The 20,923-nt window shown below is 33.5% G+C and overlaps 1 protein-coding gene across 10 annotated transcripts in view; it reads left to right on the top strand.

Moving 5' to 3' along the window:
- Positions 1-12,243, top strand: part of TMEM161B (transmembrane protein 161B) — an 82,582-nt gene extending 70,339 nt beyond the window's left edge. For 8 of the 10 annotated variants that reach the window (XM_003920769.4, XM_074383965.1, XM_074383949.1 and 5 more), the window contains 2 exons: positions 115-211; positions 1,388-3,526. In XM_003920769.4, the coding sequence (XP_003920818.1) occupies positions 115-211; positions 1,388-1,665 (375 nt within the window). In that variant the 3' untranslated portion in view covers positions 1,666-3,526. The other 2 variants (XM_074383926.1, XM_074383935.1) reach the window with 2 other exon arrangements.
- Positions 12,244-20,923: the final 8,680 nt, after the last annotated feature.

Raw genomic sequence — 20,923 nt, forward strand, 5'->3', positions numbered from 1 at the left:
CCTTCTTGTGAAAGGATTATTTTTTAAACATTTCAGTTTGGCAATTGTATGAAACTTTAATTCACTCCTAATGTGTCAGTTATATTAGACACTTAAGAATGTTGTTGGTTGCAGGTGGCTCGAGTCTTTTATTACCTTTGTGTCATTGCACTGCAGTATGTGGCGCCTCTGGTAATGCTGCTTCACACAACTCTGCTTTTGAAAACACTAGGTAGGCATGCTCTGGCAACTTAGGAAGCATCTTTTACTTTCTATCTTTAATTAATAATGCTTTTGGTCACCAGCATATAAACGCAGCTCATAAAATTGTTTCTCTCTTTAAAAGTTGTAACAAGAACCATGGGAAAGTTTTAGCTGTGGAAGGTGACTTATCATCTCCATTTTGAAAACTCAGGCCCATGGTTTTACAACTGTAAGCTTTATCTTCAAGAATTGTTTACTAAAGGTTAAGTCTCAAATTTGCCCGGTAACTTTAGTAAGCACTGTCGATCTTAGTTTTTTTGTGTGTTATAAAGGGATGATTTAAGATATTGTTATTCCCTAACATTTAAATTATTACAAGGAAATTACAAATCTACATAAATTACAGAATGCTGTGGTAAGTTCTAGTTCAGATAACTTACGTTGAAAAGGTGAAGATTTCTCAGTGAACTAACAAAGTTCTACAAGTCTCTTCACTAAGCTGTTAAGTCCCCATGTGGTGTTATTCAAGAAGTATCTATTGCATTCATCGTTTCCCCTTGCTTAGATCAGGCAATCAGCCGTGTAGAGGTTTAAGAAACCCAAAAAAACTAAAAATATTATTTGAGTGGATGGACTTAGTAGATGTCGTAGACCTGAGATAGGTATAAATGCCCTTTAAGAATCTATAGAATGTAAAGGGATAGGTCGTTCCACTGTAAATTAAGTGACTCATATCCTATCCAATGTAAGAAAGTATATGATGAAAAAAATTTCTGGAAGCTGTTAATAGGTCTTCACATTGAAATCATAGATAGTTTCTGAGAAAGAAATTTATTTTGATATTCTAGAAGTAGAAAAGATTTCTCAGAAGTTATTGAATCTGTCCCTGTCACTCCAGTAGAGTTAGCTGATTCATTTCTTCTACAGTGAGAAAGTTGTTTTTGTTATTTTACCCATTTTTAGTGCAGTTAATTAAAAGTGTGTCAGACATTTTGCTTTTATGTGTACCTTTACTGATGAGGCCAGATAGGTTAATTATTTACATATCTAGAAGGATTATTATTTTACTTTATTTTCAACATAAAATGATTTACTATGCCGCTAAACTAAACTTACTGTTAACCTCAAATATAGTAAAGATTCGTTTTTAGTAAAAAGCTTTGGAATTACTTACTCTTCAAATTTTGTGTCTTCAATTTTCTAGGTAATCATTCCTGGGGTATTTATCCAGAATCTATCTCTACCTTACCAGTGGATAATAGTCTACTTTCCAATTCTGTTTACTCTGAATTACCATCAGCTGAAGGGAAGATGAAAGTAACTGTTACACAAATAACAGTGGCATTGAGCAGCTTAAAAAATATTTTTACTCCTCTGCTTTTTCGAGGACTTCTGTCTTTTCTGACCTGGTGGATTGCTGCTTGCCTCTTTTCTACAAGCCTTTTTGGGCTTTTCTATCACCAATATCTGACTGTGGCATGAAGCTCAGTTGACAAAAAAGCATATCCAAATCACACTTTAAATTCAAATATTTGTGCCCTTGAAGGGCTGATGATGAAAACCAGAAGAAAGCAAATATAAAGGAAAAAAAAAAAAAAACATATCAGAATATTTTGTATTAAATGTGTCCTCTGTATTCTCAGGGTGAATTAATGTTATAATATTTAAAATTACAAAATAGATTGTTAACTGTTACACTGTGGCATTGAAATTTTAACTCTGTATTTACTGGTATGAGAGGGCTATCTACAAGGGTAATACTTCTGATTACCTTGGTTTACAGAAACCTCCAGCAGTCTTCGAAACATCTCATGTGACTCTAGTTATTGATTGCTTTTAATGGTATTTTGGTACTGTTGATGGTCATAGTGGCTGCCTGTAGAACAATCTTCAAACTGAGCCATGCTTTAGGGGAGGGAAAGGGGCTAAAGTCTCTTCTGTTGGTAATATATTAGTTACTCTTGAAATGATAAAATCCAACAGAAAGGAAGAGATAGCTACTGTATATTACAGTAAAGAAAGCTGCAAAGTTATTTTAAATTTAATGGAGATGAATATGCTTAATAGCTATAACTACTGCTGCTTGAGAGTAGCAAGAGTATTATTTTAAAACATATTCTACCCAACTTGAGGGTTCTTTTAAAATGATTGGCCATATGAACACTTGTAATCTTGCCATTAGGTTTGGACCTGCCGTATTTTATTTCATTCTATCATCCTAAATGGTTGCTTTTAATAGTCTAAAAATATTTATCAATACTGATCAGACTTTGAAGAAATTACTTTGTAAACCTGCTGACTACCTGTATGTATTGTATATATATTATATATTAAATATATAATATATTGAGATTATAAAAGATGAAAATATTGAATCCTTATAATATTTTAAGTTGCAGAATGTATGTTTAAAAAGTGTTTTGAATGAGATGTATTTGTATCTAGAAATTTTATTTCTTTTTGGAATGAGATTAAAATTCATTTTGAAAGTTCAGCAGAGTAAGCAATTTATTTGTGTTGCCTATGTGTATTTAAAGTTTTGTGGATGCTTAATGATTTCTCCCAAATTAAAATTCTTTTTCTGTCATATCCAAAAATCAGAATCTGTCCCTCTACAGGTATCATGTATGCCTTTGTTAAATAGGACTTGTTTTGAAATTATAGTTTCTAGAATTAGAAATATTTTTGTTTTACAGGCCAAAATTGAGATAATTTTAATGAAACATTCGAGGGAAGTGAAAAAGAGTAAAATTCTTTTTGATGCTTTTTACATCTAAAGTTTAAAATGAAGGGTCAAGATTCTAAACTGTAAGAGATAAGGGTGGGTTTTTTTTCTCTTTTTAAATAAATGAATAAATACTTTTCTATATAACACTTAGGAGGTTTTCTTTATGTGTCAATGTTGTTACTACTATTGAAAGCCAATTTGAAAACCTTCTTTTGTTGTAACTTTCAGGGCTTAAGGTTTACATTCATTTGAAAATTTTAATATAGGAAATTCCTGTCTTTTGGAAATAGCTGATGTTTTAAAAGACAAGGAATGCTTATACACTGCTGGGGATGTAAATTAGTTCCACTCCTGTGGAACACAGTGTGATGATTTCTCAAAGAACTAAAACTACCACTTGACTGAGCAGTTTTACTGTTAGGTATCAATTCAAATGAAAGGGAATTATTTTATCAAAAAGAGACCTGCACTTGCCTGTTTTTTGAAGCAGTATTCACAATAGCAAAGTCATGGGGTCAACCTAAGTGGCCATCACAGGTTGACTGGATAAAGAAAATGTGGCATATATACACCATAGAATACTATGCAGCCATAAAAAAGAATGAAATTATGTTCTTTGCAGCAACCATGGATGAAACTGGAGGCCATCATCCTAAGTGAACTAACTCAGAAACAGAAAATAAAATACCAGCTGTTCTGTTATAAGCAGGAGCTAAACAGTGAGTACACATGGACATAAAAATAGAAATAGTAGACACTAGGGATTCCAAAAGAGGGATGGGAAGGAGGTGAGGGTTGAAACACTACCTGTTAGATACTATGTTCACTATTTGATTGATGGTTTCACTGAAAGTCCAGACCTCAACATTGTGCAATACACCCATTTAGCAAACCTGCACACGTACACCCTTCATCTAAAATAAAACATTTAAAAATTGAGTAATAACTGCTTAAGCTGGATAAAACTCTTTGACTGAAATGAATTATGAATATATTCTAGTGACATTTCTTGTGTATTTCCAAAAGAGGCATTTCAAATAGATATTGAGATATATCAGCATCATCAAAATGTATTTGTTTTATAATAAGATGATACCAAAATTTAACACTTATTTTGTATCTTAAAGTTCTCACATGGACTAGAAAGGAATCTCATCTGATATGTATAATCATTTTAAAAAGTAAAATTGAAGTTATTTTGAGTTTTAAAGATTGTACAGTGGAGTAATATGGGGTAAAATATATAAAATTCATTATTGGATGGAATATGTATTTCTAAAATTCTATTGATTCATTATTTTTAAACTTGAACTCTAAGTATACTCTGGTTTGGGCAAACCAAGTATTATTGTAAGTAAGAGGTTTTGTTTAGTTTTCTTGCTTTTCAAAGCAAATTTGAACTAATTGGTTTATTTATGCAATTTGTCTTTGAACCAAGAGTTACGTTCTTTAAATGCAAAAAGGTTTGTACTTCATGTAAATCAAATAATACGTTAATATCCCCAAATTAGACCAGTAGAATTCTTTTATTTTGTATGTTGTACTTTAGTCAATATAATAAGCTTCAAGGGTCGGTTACTTTTATTATATGTGTTTGCCCTTATAATCTTGCTTTTGTATGATTTGTAGGATTTGGACAATTTATTGGTTCCTGTCTTTCCTCCTCCCCCACTTGCTGGCCATTGCAATATAAAATCAGAGTTACATTTCTTCTTCCTACCGCTGTTGATTTGTCTGAAATGAAAAGCATATAATTTTATCTTAATATCCGTGTGTAATTTTATTATATTTGGTATTTCTCCGAGAATCCCAATTGATGTGCATGAAACGACCAATACATGCAAGCAGAATGGGCTCATTGTCTTATTGTTTCTGATATAAATATCATTGGTAAAATAGTGGCATTTCTTCTTGAGTTATGATTCAGAAGAGATATTCATCCATTAATGGAATTGACAGGTCCAGGAAGCAATAAATAGAATTCATTATGAAATCTCTAATTGGAACTTCACTGGATAGATTTTTTTCTTTCAAATGAAAGATTAAATTCTCGGTATTATGAAGCCTAAGGTCTCAACATTCTCTGAGTTTATGCAGAGTTTCTGAGCCATCACATAATTGAAAATGGCCTATCAAGGTATACGACTTTATTCAGCTGAATAAGACTAAGTGATTTTTGAATGCAGATCATACTGTGTCTTCACAAAGATTTAGGTGGCTTAAGGCATCAGATTTAAACACGCTAGTGATATCAGAGCTTGAACCCAGTGTCTTGAATAGTTGTACAATCTCATCTTTTAATTCCTATCCGTCTTAGCATGTTCATACTTTGGCTTTAGAGCTGAGCTTGTTATATGCCATGAAAACTCTGATATGGGCTAAGGATGGTCAAAAAGCTAATGTCTTGCTTGTTGATATCTTGGGATTAAAACAAAAGCTAATGTCAACCTTTTCTTTAAAGTAGTAAACATTTTCACATTTTTGTTTTCTTTTTTGGGGGAAATAAAAACAAGTAGAGCCTTTTGTTATGTTTGTCTTCTGTTATCGTTGGACTCCTTTTTTAGCTATGAACTATTCATGTTAGGCCAATTTTTAATGTATCAGAACGTATATTTTTCCATCCTAATTTTTTAAATCTTTTTTTTCTCCCATTACTCCCTACGTTTGGTTACTGTTCTTTCTCCCATTTGGCAAAAGACAACTTGTTTTTTTAAATGAAGTAGTAGCATAATTTTGTAGGCAGACTGCTAATCTGCGAATCAGAAAACATCCCATTTCTGTCTATAATTAGCTGGTTTTTTTTTTTGTTTTTTGTTTTTTGCATTTTTATAATTAAGGCTTTACATTAAATGTGTTGCTGTATATTTCTAAATCTGATAACTGATTTATCTGTGCTATGAGAAAAACAAACAACTATGTTTGGTTTTAGGAATGATTACCGATCATGTTGGAGGGCATTCCTTTATTGTTATTTGAAAATGACTTCACAAAGAGTGCCTTCTCTGGAATGATTTCATCTGTACTCTTTTAATTATTTTTCAATAAATACTTGTTGAGTTCCTGTAATGTGCCATAGGCTGTTCCACGTATCCTAGCTATAGCAGTAAACAAAACAGCAAAATCTCTTCCCTTCAAGATCTTAGCATCTAGTGGGGAGAATGCAGGTGATAAATTAAGATAAAAGAGTCTAATATAGGATATGTTAGATAATGATGGGATCAAATGAGGGGGTGGGGAAGAAGTCAGCAAAGGGTAAGTATTAAGTTGAAGGGTGGAGATAAAATTTTAAATTAGGTGTCCAGGAGAAGCCTCACAGAGAAGGCGATTTTCTGAGTTATGTCTTGAAGGAAATGAGGACCATGACAGTATTTTGTTCTTACATTGCTGTTGGTCACTGGTAGGCAAAACACACTGATTTCTGGGACTTTACCAGCTGAGATCACCACATTTAAAAAACATAGATAATATTATATACTTCTCTGTTCAATTGTTGTGTTGTACAGGAAGGAGTATAGCCATTGAATAAAATGTTGAGTATTTGCTAATAAACAGTAAAGCATATAACAATATAATGTCCAGAGTCTGCTTCTTATAATCTCTCTGTCAAGCTCTTTTAATTTGGACAGGTTTACATTTTATTTCAGTAGAACTTTTAAAGATTCAGTGTTTGTAGGATTCTAGAACAATATGATGCATCCATTTGGCAGACAGATTTTACCTATATTTCTTTAATTTGTCAGATAATTTGTTACATAAAGAGAATTATGCTAAGGGTAATGTAACTGAAGACAAATTTGGATTAATTTATAACAATTTTAAAATATACAAAATGTTGAATGTATAATAAGGTTTGAGTATATTAAGTACCTATCGCTGAAGTATTAAAAATGAGGGATGTGTTTTTTTAATAGTTCTCTATAAAAATCAGGTTTAACATATTATTTATTTGAAATGCATTTTTTTCTGTAATTCTGTAGTGAACCAATTTACTAATGAGTATAAATCTCCGAAAGACTAAAACAAATGAAACTGTGAATTACTTAAGATAGCACTGATAAGAAATAAGAATTACTGTAATTGTGTTTATGTATATATTTACTTGTTTTTCATTTCTGTTAATTCTCTAAACATGAAATGTATTTTTTTCACATATTTAAATTTCTAACATTATAGTTGGTCTTGTACCTATGTTGGATAAGTGGCAGATATTTAAAGTAAATATTGAGAAAGAACTGAATTATAATAATAAACAAAAAAGATTTTTTTTTTAATGTTAGTCAGGGTCTGGTGGCTCACACTTGTAATCCTAGCACCTTGGATTCCACTTCCTGAGGCAGGAGGATCTCTTGATGTCAGGAGTTCAAGGCCAGCCTAGGCAACATAGCAAGACTTCATTTCTAACAAAATTTTTTTAAAAAAATCATTACAACTTAAAAATTAGTAGTAAAAATGTAAAAGAGCAACACTGCAGAGCAGAAAAAATATTTTTTGAACATTTTTTTCTCCTCACGTTATTTTATTGTTTGTTTGTTTTGAGATAGGATTTTCTGTCACCCAAGCTGGAAGGAAGTGGCACTATTAGAGTTCACTGCAGCCTCTAGCTCCTGGGCTCAAGGGATACTCCTGCCTTGATTTTCCAAGTAGCTGAGACTACATATGTGCCACCATGCTTGGCTAGTTTTTTATAGTGGAGACAGGGTTTCATTATGTTTCTCAGGCTGGTTTTTAACTCCTGTATTCTAGTGATGCTCCTGCTTTGACCTCCCAATGTGTTGAGATTTACAGGGGTGAGCTACCACACCCAGCTGAAAAATGTTGTCTTCTTTTCCAAAAGTTATTGTCATTGATTACCATCTATTCCAGTTACCTATTGATCAAAAACCAAAACAACAAACCTTCTATGAAACTTTATGACTTAAAACAACTATTTTATTTTTTGGGACAGCAGTTTAGGCAGGACTTAGTTCTATGATTCTTCTGCTCTGCATGGTAAAGACATGTTACTCAATGATATTCAGCTGGGCTGGGCTGGGCTGGAGGGTCCAACATGATTTTACTTACATACCTGATCATTTCGTGGAGTTGGCTGGGAATCTGGGCTCAACCTACCCTCCTAATCCATTTCTCAGAATCTTTTCATGTGGGTCACTCCAGTTTGGATATTCGGATGGGCTTTCAGAGGCAAAAGTAGAGCCTGCCATTCCTCTTAAAGGTGGGCCTGGATTTGGAGCTGTGCTCTATTTTCAATGCAATCAAAGACCAGCTGAGGTTAAAAGGGAGAGGAAGCAGACACTTCCCTGTCAATGAAGAAATGTCAAAGAGTTGGGAACCATTTTAAGTCACCCATACCTCATTTGTTTATAAGAAGACACTCCATATTAGTATGACAACATAGAAACCCATTGTCTAGAGGTATTTATATGCCTTAAAAAATGGCTACTATATTGAAAAGTGCACATACAGAAATTTCCGTCATTGAAATTTTGGATAATGTTTTCTATATTCGTCAATACCTGCAAGTGTTGGTTGGTGGTTCTTCCCTTAAAAGATCAAGTGTAGTCAGTTTTATAATTTAAGTCCTCATAATAATTTTAAATAAGGAATCACTACGCTCCTTAAAGATCCAATTATTAATGACTGTGACAATGTTCATTTCAGACCAGTTTTCCTTGAGTGCATCTTGACAACTGACCACATTTATGCACTTTTATTTACAAAAGAAAAATATGGAAGAAAATCAAAAGGGTGCTATCTCGTTTGATTAGTAAAAATTGGACAATCTGGTATGCCAAAAAAGTAAATTTAAAATTAGTTCACCTCAGTAAAATATACAAAATGTTGGTCAAGAATATAAAAGTTTAATAGTAACCCTAGTGGCAGATCTTTGCATCTTCTGTGGTTAAGCGTGTTCCACACCAAGGTGATGATGTTAAACCCTGAGATGAATGCATTTATTAAGATATTTTAGTATCTTCAGCATTAAGCTATAATGAAATTATTGTTTTACTATTACTATGCACAAATTTAAAAATAAACTTTTACCAAAGAAGTATCTTCGGATGTCCTCTTTGAATCAGACACAGCAGAACAATCTGTGGACTTTAACAATATCAATATTATCATTCAGTAATTTATATCTTCAGATTGTAAATGCTAGTGTCCCCTCTCCCTACTCCTAGTTTAAACAAATTAATTAAAATTATAATACCAATATTTCTAAAGAAAAATATTACTGAGTCAATCTCAATATTATGAGATTTTGTTGTTGTTGTTGTTGTTGTTCTGTGTGTGTGTGTTCTTGAAAAAAAGACAGTGCACCAAAAATGTAGAGGTAGGAACTTAAATTCAAACTTCGTTTGTTTGTTTGTTTGTTTGTTTGTTTTGAGATGGAGTCTCACTCTGTTGCCCAGGCTGGAGTGCAGTGGTGTGATCTTGGCTCACTGCAACCTCGACATCCCAGGTTCAAGCAATTCTCTGCCTCAGCCTCCGGAGTAGCTGGGATTATAGGCACATGCCACCATGCCCAGCTAATTTTTGTATTTTTAGTAGAGATGGAGTTTCACCATCTTGGCCAGGCTGGTTTTGAATGCCTGACCTCATGATCCACCCTCCTTGGGCTCCCAAAGTGCTGGGATTACAGGCATGAGCCACCGAGCCTGGCCTCAGATTTTAAATAAATGCAGATTCTTTTCCATCCACTTTTCAGTTTTAAGGGTTGGCTTTTTAATTTAATCATTATTTTTTGAATATGTATGACGTGGTTCAAAAGACCGTATTATACAGAATTCAGTAAAGATTGAGGGAGCATTCTATAAGAAATTCTTACAGTGTAGTATAATTGTGTTTTTTTAACAGATTGTATGTACTTGTCTACTACAAGGATGGTGGAAATTGAGTTTATTACTGTCATTCCTGTATTATTCTAAGTATATTAAGACAAAAATGTTGCATGTCATTTAACAAAATAAGTCTTCTGGATAGAATGTATTCAGTTGTGGTATACCAGTGATCCCTACAACTAGTCATGCCAATTTTTTTTTTAATTACCTTAAAAATGTACGCCTGTAAAAGCAATAAGGACTAGACCAGGCGTCACCAAACTACGGACCACGGGCCGCATGCAGCCCCCTGAGGTCATTTATCTGGCCCCCAGCTGCACTTTAGGAAGGGGCACCTCTTTCATTGGTGGTCAGTGAGAGGAGCGCAGTATGTGGCGGCCCTCCAACGGTTTGAGGGACAGTGAACTGGCCCCCTGTGTAAAAAGTTTGGGGATGCCTGGACTAGATGGTGAAGAGTATGCAGGTCCTGTCATTGCTCTGAATCTGGAGAAACAACCAATCTCTCAGGGCGGCCCTCTGAAAAGCCTAAATGTTCTACCTTTCAATCTTCTCTTTCCCTCCTCAGGAAGAATCTGGGAACTGGGAGTTTTTTCCCAGTTGCTCCTCACTGAACCATGAAGGAGGGTACCACAAATTTTCCTACCAGCTTTGAGGCATTTGATTTCCTCTTATTTGGGTTGCAGGAGCCTGTTAACTGGTTTCTGTAAGTCTCCCAAAGGGAACCGGTTATGTATTATTGTTGATCTGGTGTCCCTGTTGGGGGAAGGAGAGTCTAGGACTTTCCATTTTGCCATCGTGCTAATGTCACTCTCCATTTGGAAATACATCTTTAATGTGTTAAAAGAAAATAACCACTCGTATTAGATTCTGTGTCTTTTAATAGAAAGACTTAAAAAAATTAAGGAGATTTGTGGTCAGGAAGAAAGGCAATAATCATAGATGAAGACATGAAAATGGACAAGGAAGACAAATATTTGAGCAAATGGACAATTATTGAATGCCTTGTGTTATTTTAAAATTCAGCATATCTAAAGTTCACAAATTACACAATGGAAAAGGAAAGGATAAATGAAGTTAAAAATGTATTGTTAGCACTATGAAAGTGTGTAATTTGAATTGTGGTAAAAGAATAATGTATGTTGTAATTTCTAAGATAATCCATAAAAAATTCTATAACAAGTAAATAGAAGGAAATGGAATAGTATTAAGAGATGAAAACAAAACAGGACTGAAATGAAAAGTAGTGGAAATGAGCATAACTATATCAGAAATTAGATTAAATGTAAATGGAGTAAATACCCCAAGTAAAAGTATTTTCAGATTACTTAAAAACAAAACTGTATGACTATATGGTACTTTTAAGAGTCGAATCTAAAGTTAAAAAGACACACAAAATTGAAAGTAAAAAAGTGAAATACCAAAAGAAAGCTAATTTAATTATTAGAACAAGGTCTGCATTAAGACAAGATGCATTACTAAAGAGAGATATTTTATCATAGTTGAGGTCATTCACCTTTAACACAGCCCAGTGGGCTGAAAGAACTCACACACGCGCACACACACACAAGTAAGACCATAGAAATTCTGAACAGTGTTTGACCTATTATACATCACATTCAATATTACATGTAACTTTATCAATATGACCACTGTATTAGCTAGTTTGAGTTCCAAAACCTCAAAGGTCAGGAAGCCAACACGACATAGTGCAGCCTTCAGTCTGTGGCTGATGGCCCAAGAGACCCTGGCAAATCAACTGGTCTAAGTCCAAGAGTCCAAAAGCTGAAGAACTTGGAGTCTGATGTTCAAGGGCAGGAAATGTCCAACACGGGAGAAAGATGATTATCAGCAAAGTCAGCAAGTACAAGTCTTATTTCACTTTCTTCTGCCTGCTTTGTCTTTTATGCCTTTTGTACCCTTCAATCAACTTTACACTCAATATTAACCATCACAACCACATTCTGGGACATTTAAATAAAAAATAGATGAAGAAATGTAAATATACTGAAATCATTTGTAATGTTTTCTGACCACCATGGAATTAGGCTAGAAATGATCAAAAAGATAGAATTTTAACTGCCTTTAAGCATTCTATTTCTATATAATTCATGGGTTAAGGAGCAAATAAAAAGAAACTATGAGGCCGGGCGCGGTGGCTCAAGCCTGTAATCCCAGCACTTTGGGAGGCGGAGACGGGTGGATCACGAGGTCAAAAGATCGAGACCATCCGGGTCAACATAGTGAAACCCCGTCTCTACTAAAAATACAAAAAATTAGCTGGGCATGGTGGTGTGTGCCTGTAATCCCAGCTACTCAGGAGGCTGAGGCAGGAGAATTGCCTGAACCCAGGAGGCGGAGGTTGCGGTGAGCTGAGATCGCGCCATTGCACTCCAGCCTGGGTAACGAGAGCGAAACTCTTTCTCAAAAGAAAAAAAAAAAAAAAGAAAGAAAAAAAAAAAAACTATGAAATATTTTGAACTGAAAGGTAAAGAACATGACATCAAATTTTGATGCTATTTAACCCATTGTAGAACAAAATGTAAAGTTTCCCATTCAAGCGGCTATGAGAGAGAATCAAACCTAAGGAAAGTATAATTAAAGGAATAATTCAGCAAAAACCAATGAAATACACAAGTGTATAGTCGAGAAAATTAATAAAGCTAAAAATGATTATTCCAAAAGAGTAATGAAGTTGATTATATTCTTACAAATTGGCTCAATGAGAAAGTGGAAAACAAGTAATCCATATCAATGCCAATAAAAAGCTAATCAAAATATGAGATAACTATAGACATTTAAGAAAACAGTAAGAATACAAGCAACGAACACTTGAAAAAAATAATTTTTGTTACAATAGTGTCAAAAAACAAGTTACAAGTAGCCTTTTACCAAAATGTATAAGACCTGTACACTGAAATCTACAAAACAGTTAAGAGAAATTAAAGCAGACATAAGTAAATGATGTGTTTCACATGAATGGATTGGAAGACTCAAAATGTTATGTAAATTCAACACAATCCAAATAATCGTTTCACCAAACTTTTAAATAAAAATTTTCTATCTGATCTTAAATTTATGTTTAAATGTGAAATACATAGATTGTCCAAAGTATTTTGCAATAGGAAAAGTTAGAGGATTTGAAGATTTACTATAAAGCAACATTGTGGTTCTGCTGTAAAGGTGAACAAATGGATCAATGAAAAAGCCCAGAGAGCTCAGAAATAGACTCATACTTACACACTCATTTAATTTTTGACAAAGATGTCAAAGTAATACAGTTGGGAAAGGGGAGTCTGCAACAATTGGTGCTAGAATAATTGGATGTCCATGATTTTTTTTTTTTTTTTTTTTAAAGAACCTCAATCCTTTCTTTATACTGTACACAAAAATCAAGACCCAAATGTAAAAGCTACAACATAGTTTGGCAATTAGTGGTGGATATAGATTTCTTAGGGCACAAAGTATTAACCATAACATTGGGTATCTTGTATTTTGTTTGTTTGTTTTAGTTTTTGTTTTTGTTTTGAGATGGAGTCTCTCTTTGTTGCCCAGGCTGGAGCCTAGTGGCATGATCTTGGCTCAAGCTATTCTCCTGCCTTAGCCTCCTGAGTACAGTTGTGTGGCTATTTTTATTTTTATTTTTTTGTAGAGACCTTTCACCAGGCTGGTCTCAAACTCCTGACCTCAGCTTATTTACCTGCCTTGGACTCCCAAATTGCTGGGATACAGGTGTGAGCCACCATGCCCACCCCCCAAATTGTTTTTAATAATAAAATATTTCATAGAAATTAAAAGCTTCTGCTAATCCAAACAAAAAAAAGAAAATAGACATGTTACAACTTGAAGTAAAATACTTGCAAAATGAGACAAAAGACTGGTATTCAGGATGTATAAAGAACTTAAAATTTAGATTAGGAGATGGGGAAGTAATTTGAATAGGCACTTCACAGTGGACCATTAAGCACATGAAAAAGTGTTCAGTCTCTGCAATTCAATTATGATGATCCTTGGTATAGTTTTACATTTCTTATTACTTGGGTTCATTCGGGTTCCTTGATCACTGGGTTCTCATTTCAGGCCAAGTTAAAGACGGCCTAGTTTTACCTCCTGAGGAAAAAGGAGAAATTTGGTTACAGTGCATTGTTGGATTTTACAATTTTCTTGACATCTCTTTCTGCAAAAGAATGTGTTTGAAAGGTGTTACATTCTTAAAAGTGCCTAGGATGGTTACATAAAATGTTTGGTAAAAGCACTACCTGTATAAAAACATGAAAGACCTTTCAATTACATAATCAGACATGGAGTAAACTTGATAATATTAATAGTTTTCTTTGACTGTAGATGTTGATTTTGCTTGAGAATATTAAAGGTCTTGACAGAAGTTGTGGATTTCAGTTTTAACAAATGTGTTTTAAGTGGAAGAGCATTTTCTTGGTCTTGTCACTCCAATTCTCCAATTTGAGAATTAGAAATGCCATGTTTGATTGCTCAGGTGTATTTGTTGCTAGCTTGTAAAGCAATACAAACATTTTTTGGTCTGTTTGAATTTGTCTCACAACTCATTGTTGCTCTTTTCATTTTTTCCATGTTTCTTTTTTCTTTCTGTCTTTGTCTTTGGAGAGTTTTTATTGCTATACTATGTTTTCAAATTGTCTTTTTATTTTTGGCAGCATCCTGTCGTATTTAACTAATTCAGTGAATTTTTCAATCTCAGACATTTTAAAAAACCTTTAGAACTAAGTTCAATTTAGGTCTTTAAAAAATATGTGTATACTTTCCTCTACTTTTTTGAACATATAAAATATAGTTATAATAGCAGATTCAATGTTCTTGTCTACTGATTTTATCTTATGTCTACTGACTGATTTTTCTTTCATTGTGGGTCATATTTTTCTGCTTGTTTGCATCACTGAAAATCATTGACCAGTTTCCAGACATTATGAGTTTTGCCTGTTAGGTACAGGATATCTTTTTCCCTAAATACAATCATGTACTACATAATGACTTTTGGTCAACAATGAACTGGATATGTAACAGTGGTCTCATAAGATTGTAATGGAGCTGAAAAACTTCTGTCACCTAGCGATGTAGCCATTATTGTAGTGCAGTGCATTGCTCCTGGTGATGCTGACGTAAACAAACCTGCTGTGCTGACAGTCATATAAAAGCCTAGCACACAATTATGCACAGCACATAATACTTGATAACAATAATAAGCTACTATGTTTCTGGGTCATGTATTTGTTATACCTTTTATTATTATTTTAGAGTATAGTCCTACTTATTAAAAGAAAAGAAGCAGGTCCTTCTTTTCTTTTAATAAGTAGGACTATAAGAAGCTATTCCAGAAGAAGACATTGTTATCATGGGAAATGACAGTGCCATGCTTGGTACTGCTCCTGAAAACCTCCAAGTGGTACAAATGTAGAGGGCAAGACAGGGTGGGATGTTGAGGATTTAGACACTGTGCAGGACTAGGGTAATATGTGCGTGTCTTGGTTAACAAAAAGTTTAAAAAGTAAAAAATAAAAGTGAAAACTTTTGAAAATGGTGAAAAGCGTATAGAATAAGCATATAAAGAAAGAAAATATTTTTGTACAGTTGTGTTTGTGTCTTAAGCTATTACAAGAGCCCAAAATTTAAAAATAAATTTAAAAATCTGTAAAGTAAAAGTTACAATAAGCTAAGTTTAATTTATTATTGAAGAAAGAAAATATCTTAGTAAATTTAGTGTAGCCTATATATATTCAGTGTTTGTAAGTCTACAGTAGTGTACAGTACTGTCCTAGGCCTTCACTTTCCCTCACCACTCACTGATCCATCCAAAGACACTTCCAGTCCTACACGTTCCATTCATGGTAAGTACCCTATATAGATATACCATTTTTAATCTTTTATGCTGTATTTTTATTGTATCTTTTCTATGTTTAGCAATGGTGAAATACACAAATACTTAAAATGGTGTCACAGTTGCCTTCAGTATCCACGACAGTAGCAGCAAACTGCACAGGTTTGTGGCCAAGGAGCGGTAGGCCATACCGTATAGCATAGATGTGTAGTATGCTGCATCATCTTGGTTTGTGTAAGTCCACTCTGATGTTTGCAAATGATTAAATTGCCTAATGACACATTTCTCAGAACCTTCGTTAACCAGCGCATAATTGCATTCTTGAGCTTTGTGCTGGGATCCAATTAAGTCACCAGGAAACCGAGGAGGCAGTTTTGATTCTTTTGAGGCTTGCGTTTAAGGTAAGATCAGACTTTCATGCTAATTTTTACCCATACTGAGGCAATACCCTTTGGAGTACTCTACCAATGCTCCAGGTATTAAAAGGTTTTCCCACTTTGGCTAATAAGAACAGGAATTACACTATTCCTATCCTTGTATGACTACAGAGGATTGTTTTTCCTGTTCCTTTTTGGTGATTCTTTCTCCAACACTGAGAAATTTCCTCAAATGCATGCCTTGGTCAGAACTCAGCTAAAGATGGAACGGAACCCTCTGTCTCTATAGAGCTTTCTCACCCCAAAGCTTTCCTTTCCGGGACTCTTTTTTGTCAATTCTAGTTGCCTTAGCCTTACCAGAGTCTCAATTCAGGAAGACTACTGGGCTCTGTTTAGGTTTCCCCCTGTGCTGTGACTGGACAATCAAGTCAGTAAGCTGGAACAATCAAGGTTTCATGTGGAATTTCTTTAGTTATGTAGCAAAGAGTGAATCTGACCCCTATTAATTTCACCTTAATTGGAAGAGGAAGTCTCCAGCTTCTCTGGAGAATTTTTATTCCCCCAGTAGTATTCCTTTCAGAGACAGGCTTCCGTTCACATACAATTTTAAAAGATGTATAACTCAACATCTTTAGTCATCAGGGATATGCTAATTAAAACCAAAATGAAATATCACTATACCAAATGAAGACAAGGATATGATGCAACAGAAATTCTCATACTTTGAGATACAACTGCTTTAAAAATTACACACCTACTTTACAAAAAGTTGTAATAGTTTCTTGTAAAACTAAATTTACACCTATCCTGTGACCCAGCAATTCTACATTTATGTGTTTAATCAAGAGAGAAACACATCTACAAAACGGTCAAGACTGTTCATAGCAGTTTTATTTAAAGCAGCCTCAGACTAAAAGCCCAGGTTTCCATCAGTAATAGAATATATACACACACTGGTATAAATGTACAATGGAATAATAGCAATGAAAACATACGAATGGCTGATTTAGGCAAAACCCAGATGAATCTTTAATATGCTGAAATAAATCTTATACAACAGAGTACATATTGTAAATTCAATTTATATAAATTTCTAGAATAAACTAATGTATGGCAGAAAATATCAGAAGAGTGGTTGACTTTGGGAAATGGTAGAGGTGGGAATTGACTGGGAAGAGGCATAAGGAAACTTTCTGGAAGAAGAATGTTTTGTATCTTGGTAGGATTATAGTTAAACGGGTGTATGCCCCTTTCAAAAATTCAATGGATATTCACTTAAAATTTGTGCATGTCATCTAATGTGAATTTTACCCAAAAAAGGAAAAAACTATGAGGCAAAAAAAAATGAACATACTGAACTCTAGTTAATAATATGCAACAAATATTTAGGGGTAAGTATATGTTTAGCAATGGTGAGATACACAAATACTTAAAATGGTGTTACAGTTGCCTGCAGTATCCACGACAGTAGCAGCAAACTGCACAGGTTTGTGGCCAAGGTTTGTCTGTAATTTACTTAAAAATTCCCACTGAAATAAGATAAATTGCTAGAACTTTGAGTGACAGGTTGATAGATATATACATTTTAAAACGTGTAATAAAATATTAATGGTAGCATTCAAGTGAAGCATACATGTGTGTTCATTATAAAATTCAACCTTACAAGAATTTTTATTACTTGAAATATTTATAATAAAATTTAGAAAAATGAAGAGTATATAGGTAAAACATCCTAAGTTTGAAAATCTGAGATCTGAAATGTTCCAACATCCAAGAGGTTTTGAGTGCCTACATGATGCTCAAAGGAATGCTAATTGGAGCACTTTGGATTTCAGACTTTTGGATTTGGATTTGCATTATACTGGAAAGTATAATGCAAAATACTCCAAAACCAAAAAAAAGTCCAAAATTTGAAACACTTCTGGTTGCAAGCATTTTGGATAAGAGATACTCAATCTATATTATGAACAGCCTTATATCAATAAATTTGACAATTTAAATAAAGTGAAACATCTATTGGAAAAGGCCATTACCAAAGCAGCAAAAGGAGAAATAGAAAAATCTTAATAGTCTACTAGCTATTAAATAAAGGAAATCCATTATTTTAAAACTTTGGTACAAAGAAAATTCATAACCCAAGATGGCTTTATCTGTGAATTTTGCCCAATAATTCAGGAAAAAAAATAACACAAATCTTGCACAAACTCTTCCAGTGAATAGAAAAAGAGTGAATATTTCCTTACTCTTTTTATAAGGCAGGTAATATTGACTCCAGAACCTGATAGAGATATTACAGGAAAGGAACAAATTAAAAACCAATCTGTCTCATAGTTATAGATGTGAATACCCTTAGTAAAAATATTAGCAAATCCAATTTAGTGATACATGCATCAAACCAAGTGAGATTTAATCCAGATTCACTTTGTATCTGAAAGCCAGTTAACATAATTTATCAGATTGAGTGGAAAAAATTCACAGAGCTAAACTAAATCTTATGATTTGGGAAAAGTATTTGACAAAATGTAATAGCCATTCACAATAAGCCTTACAGAAAATTAGGACTAGAGAGAAGCATCCTTAATTGGAGGAAAGCTATACTAAAAACTAACAGCAAACATTAATCATGAAGCATGTTATTGAAGGCTTTTCTTTTGTGCTCAAAAATGAAACAAGAATTCCTACTATGACCACTTCCATTTAATCTTGTACTGGAGGTCCTAAGCAGTAAAGTAATGCAAGACCAAAACAAACAAACAAAACATTAAGTTCAGAAGGGTCAAAACTGTCATTAATTCACTATTCAATATGATTAGGTGTGTGTAACTGAAATATGTATTTTAAATTCACCATCAAAATATACAGATTAAACTATTTGGCAAGGTCAGTATTATACATACATAGTATGACTATGTACTGTACATAGGTCAGTATTAAAAAATTATATTTTCACATAGCAACTGACTGAAAACAATATTTTTAAATGTTGCTATTGACCATAACATTAAAAGCCCCCAAAAACATAAGACTAAGTCCAGTAAAAGATGTGCCAAGACCTCCTCACTGAAAAATTATAAAACATTTTTGTAAGTGAAGAGTTTCCAAATAAATTAGGAGGTATATAGCACAAAGCCTTATTGTGCAGATGTCAATCCCTCAAATAAATCTACAATTTCAGTACAGTCTCAATAAAAGCCCAGCAAGTGTTTTGTGGAAACCAATAAATTGATTTAAAAATTCACTGGAGTACAAAAATCCAAGATTTGTTGATGCAATTTTGCAAAAAAAGAACCCAGAGAAAATGATACATTCTAAAGCTCTTCTAATGAAGTCAATGTGCTATTGCTAAGTGGTTTTTGAAAAATGTGACCAAAAAAAAAAAAAAAAAAAACAGACTAGAAATTCCAGGAACTGACCTATACATACACAAACACCTACTTTATTATTATTTTTTTAATTTTTGTGGCTACATAGTAGGTGTATATAATTATGGGTTACATGAGATATTTTGATATATACATGCAATGTATAATAATCACATCAGAGTAAATGGGATACCCATCACCTCAAGCGTTTATTCTTTGTTACAAAGGTCATACTGCAAGTAAGTACAAGAAATGATATTTTCATTTAGTCATGATGAATCAGTTGCATATTCATATAGAATAAAAGTGTATGTTGATACTTTTTTCAGACCATACAAACAATTACAGACAGATTACAGGTTTAACTTACATGTGATTTTGACTAGGCAAAATTGGGGAAACTGGACTTAAAAAAAAACCTGTTAATAATGAAAATTGGTTAAATGGACTATATAAAAATTAAAAACCTCTGTACACACACACACACACACACACACACACACACACACACGCAATACCTTTAAGAGGGTAAAGCAACTGACTTTATAATAAGATTTAAAAAAAAAATCCAAAAGAACTCATATCCAGAATCTACAAAGTATACTTACAATCAATTATGTATTTTTAAAAGACACCAGAAAAGAGAAAATGGAATTTCACAAATGAGGATATCCCAGTGGTCAATAACATGAAAACATGCATGACTTCATTAATCACCAGGAAAATTAAAAATACAATGTGGTACTTTTAACAACGTGTTCATCTAACAAAAGGGCTAAGTTTGGAAAGGTGGAAAATATCTTCAACCTCATTCTTATTGATAAAATAAGAAACGAAAGAGGGAAAGTATCAAGGATTGGCAAGAATGTGAAGAACTTTCACAATGTAAATGAGGATGTAAATTGCTATACATTCTAAGCAATTGCTATATATTGCTATGTATCCTAATTGCTATATGTGTTAAATTGAAAAACTTAGTCATTTTATTCTAAGACTGAGAATGTTTCCTGATGACACAATTTCACTGGTAGGTATTTACCCCCAGAATTCCATACATGTTATTAAATGACATGTACTATGCCATAGATAATAGCAGTATTAGTCCCAAATGGAGAAATATTCAAATGCCCTTCAACTTTAGAATGAATACATAAGTTGCGGTGCATTCACAACAGAATACAGCAAAAGAAGTGACATCGAAATGGATAAATGGTGATAGAGTCACAATGAATAACTGTATAGTATATGTAGAATATAGCAATGGGAAGAAATAGTCTATAACTACACACAACAATGTACATGAATTTCACAAACATGGATACTAAGAAAACACACAACAAAAGATACTTCACAATTCCATTTATGCAAAGTACTAAAACAGGCAAAACACATGCTGTTGGAAATCTAGATGATATAATGATTGCGAAGTAGCTTGCAGGGGTCTTCTTAGGTGCTGGAACTATCTTGCTTCTTAATCTAGGTGCTAGCTACAGAGTTGTGTTCTATTTGTAAAAATTCAAACTATGGAGTTATAATATGTGCAGTTTCCTACATGACTATCATAGTTCTGAGGAAAAGCTAAAATT

This window comes from Saimiri boliviensis, chromosome 1 (genome assembly GCF_048565385.1).
Source record: "Saimiri boliviensis isolate mSaiBol1 chromosome 1, mSaiBol1.pri, whole genome shotgun sequence".
NCBI lineage: Eukaryota > Metazoa > Chordata > Mammalia > Primates > Cebidae > Saimiri > Saimiri boliviensis.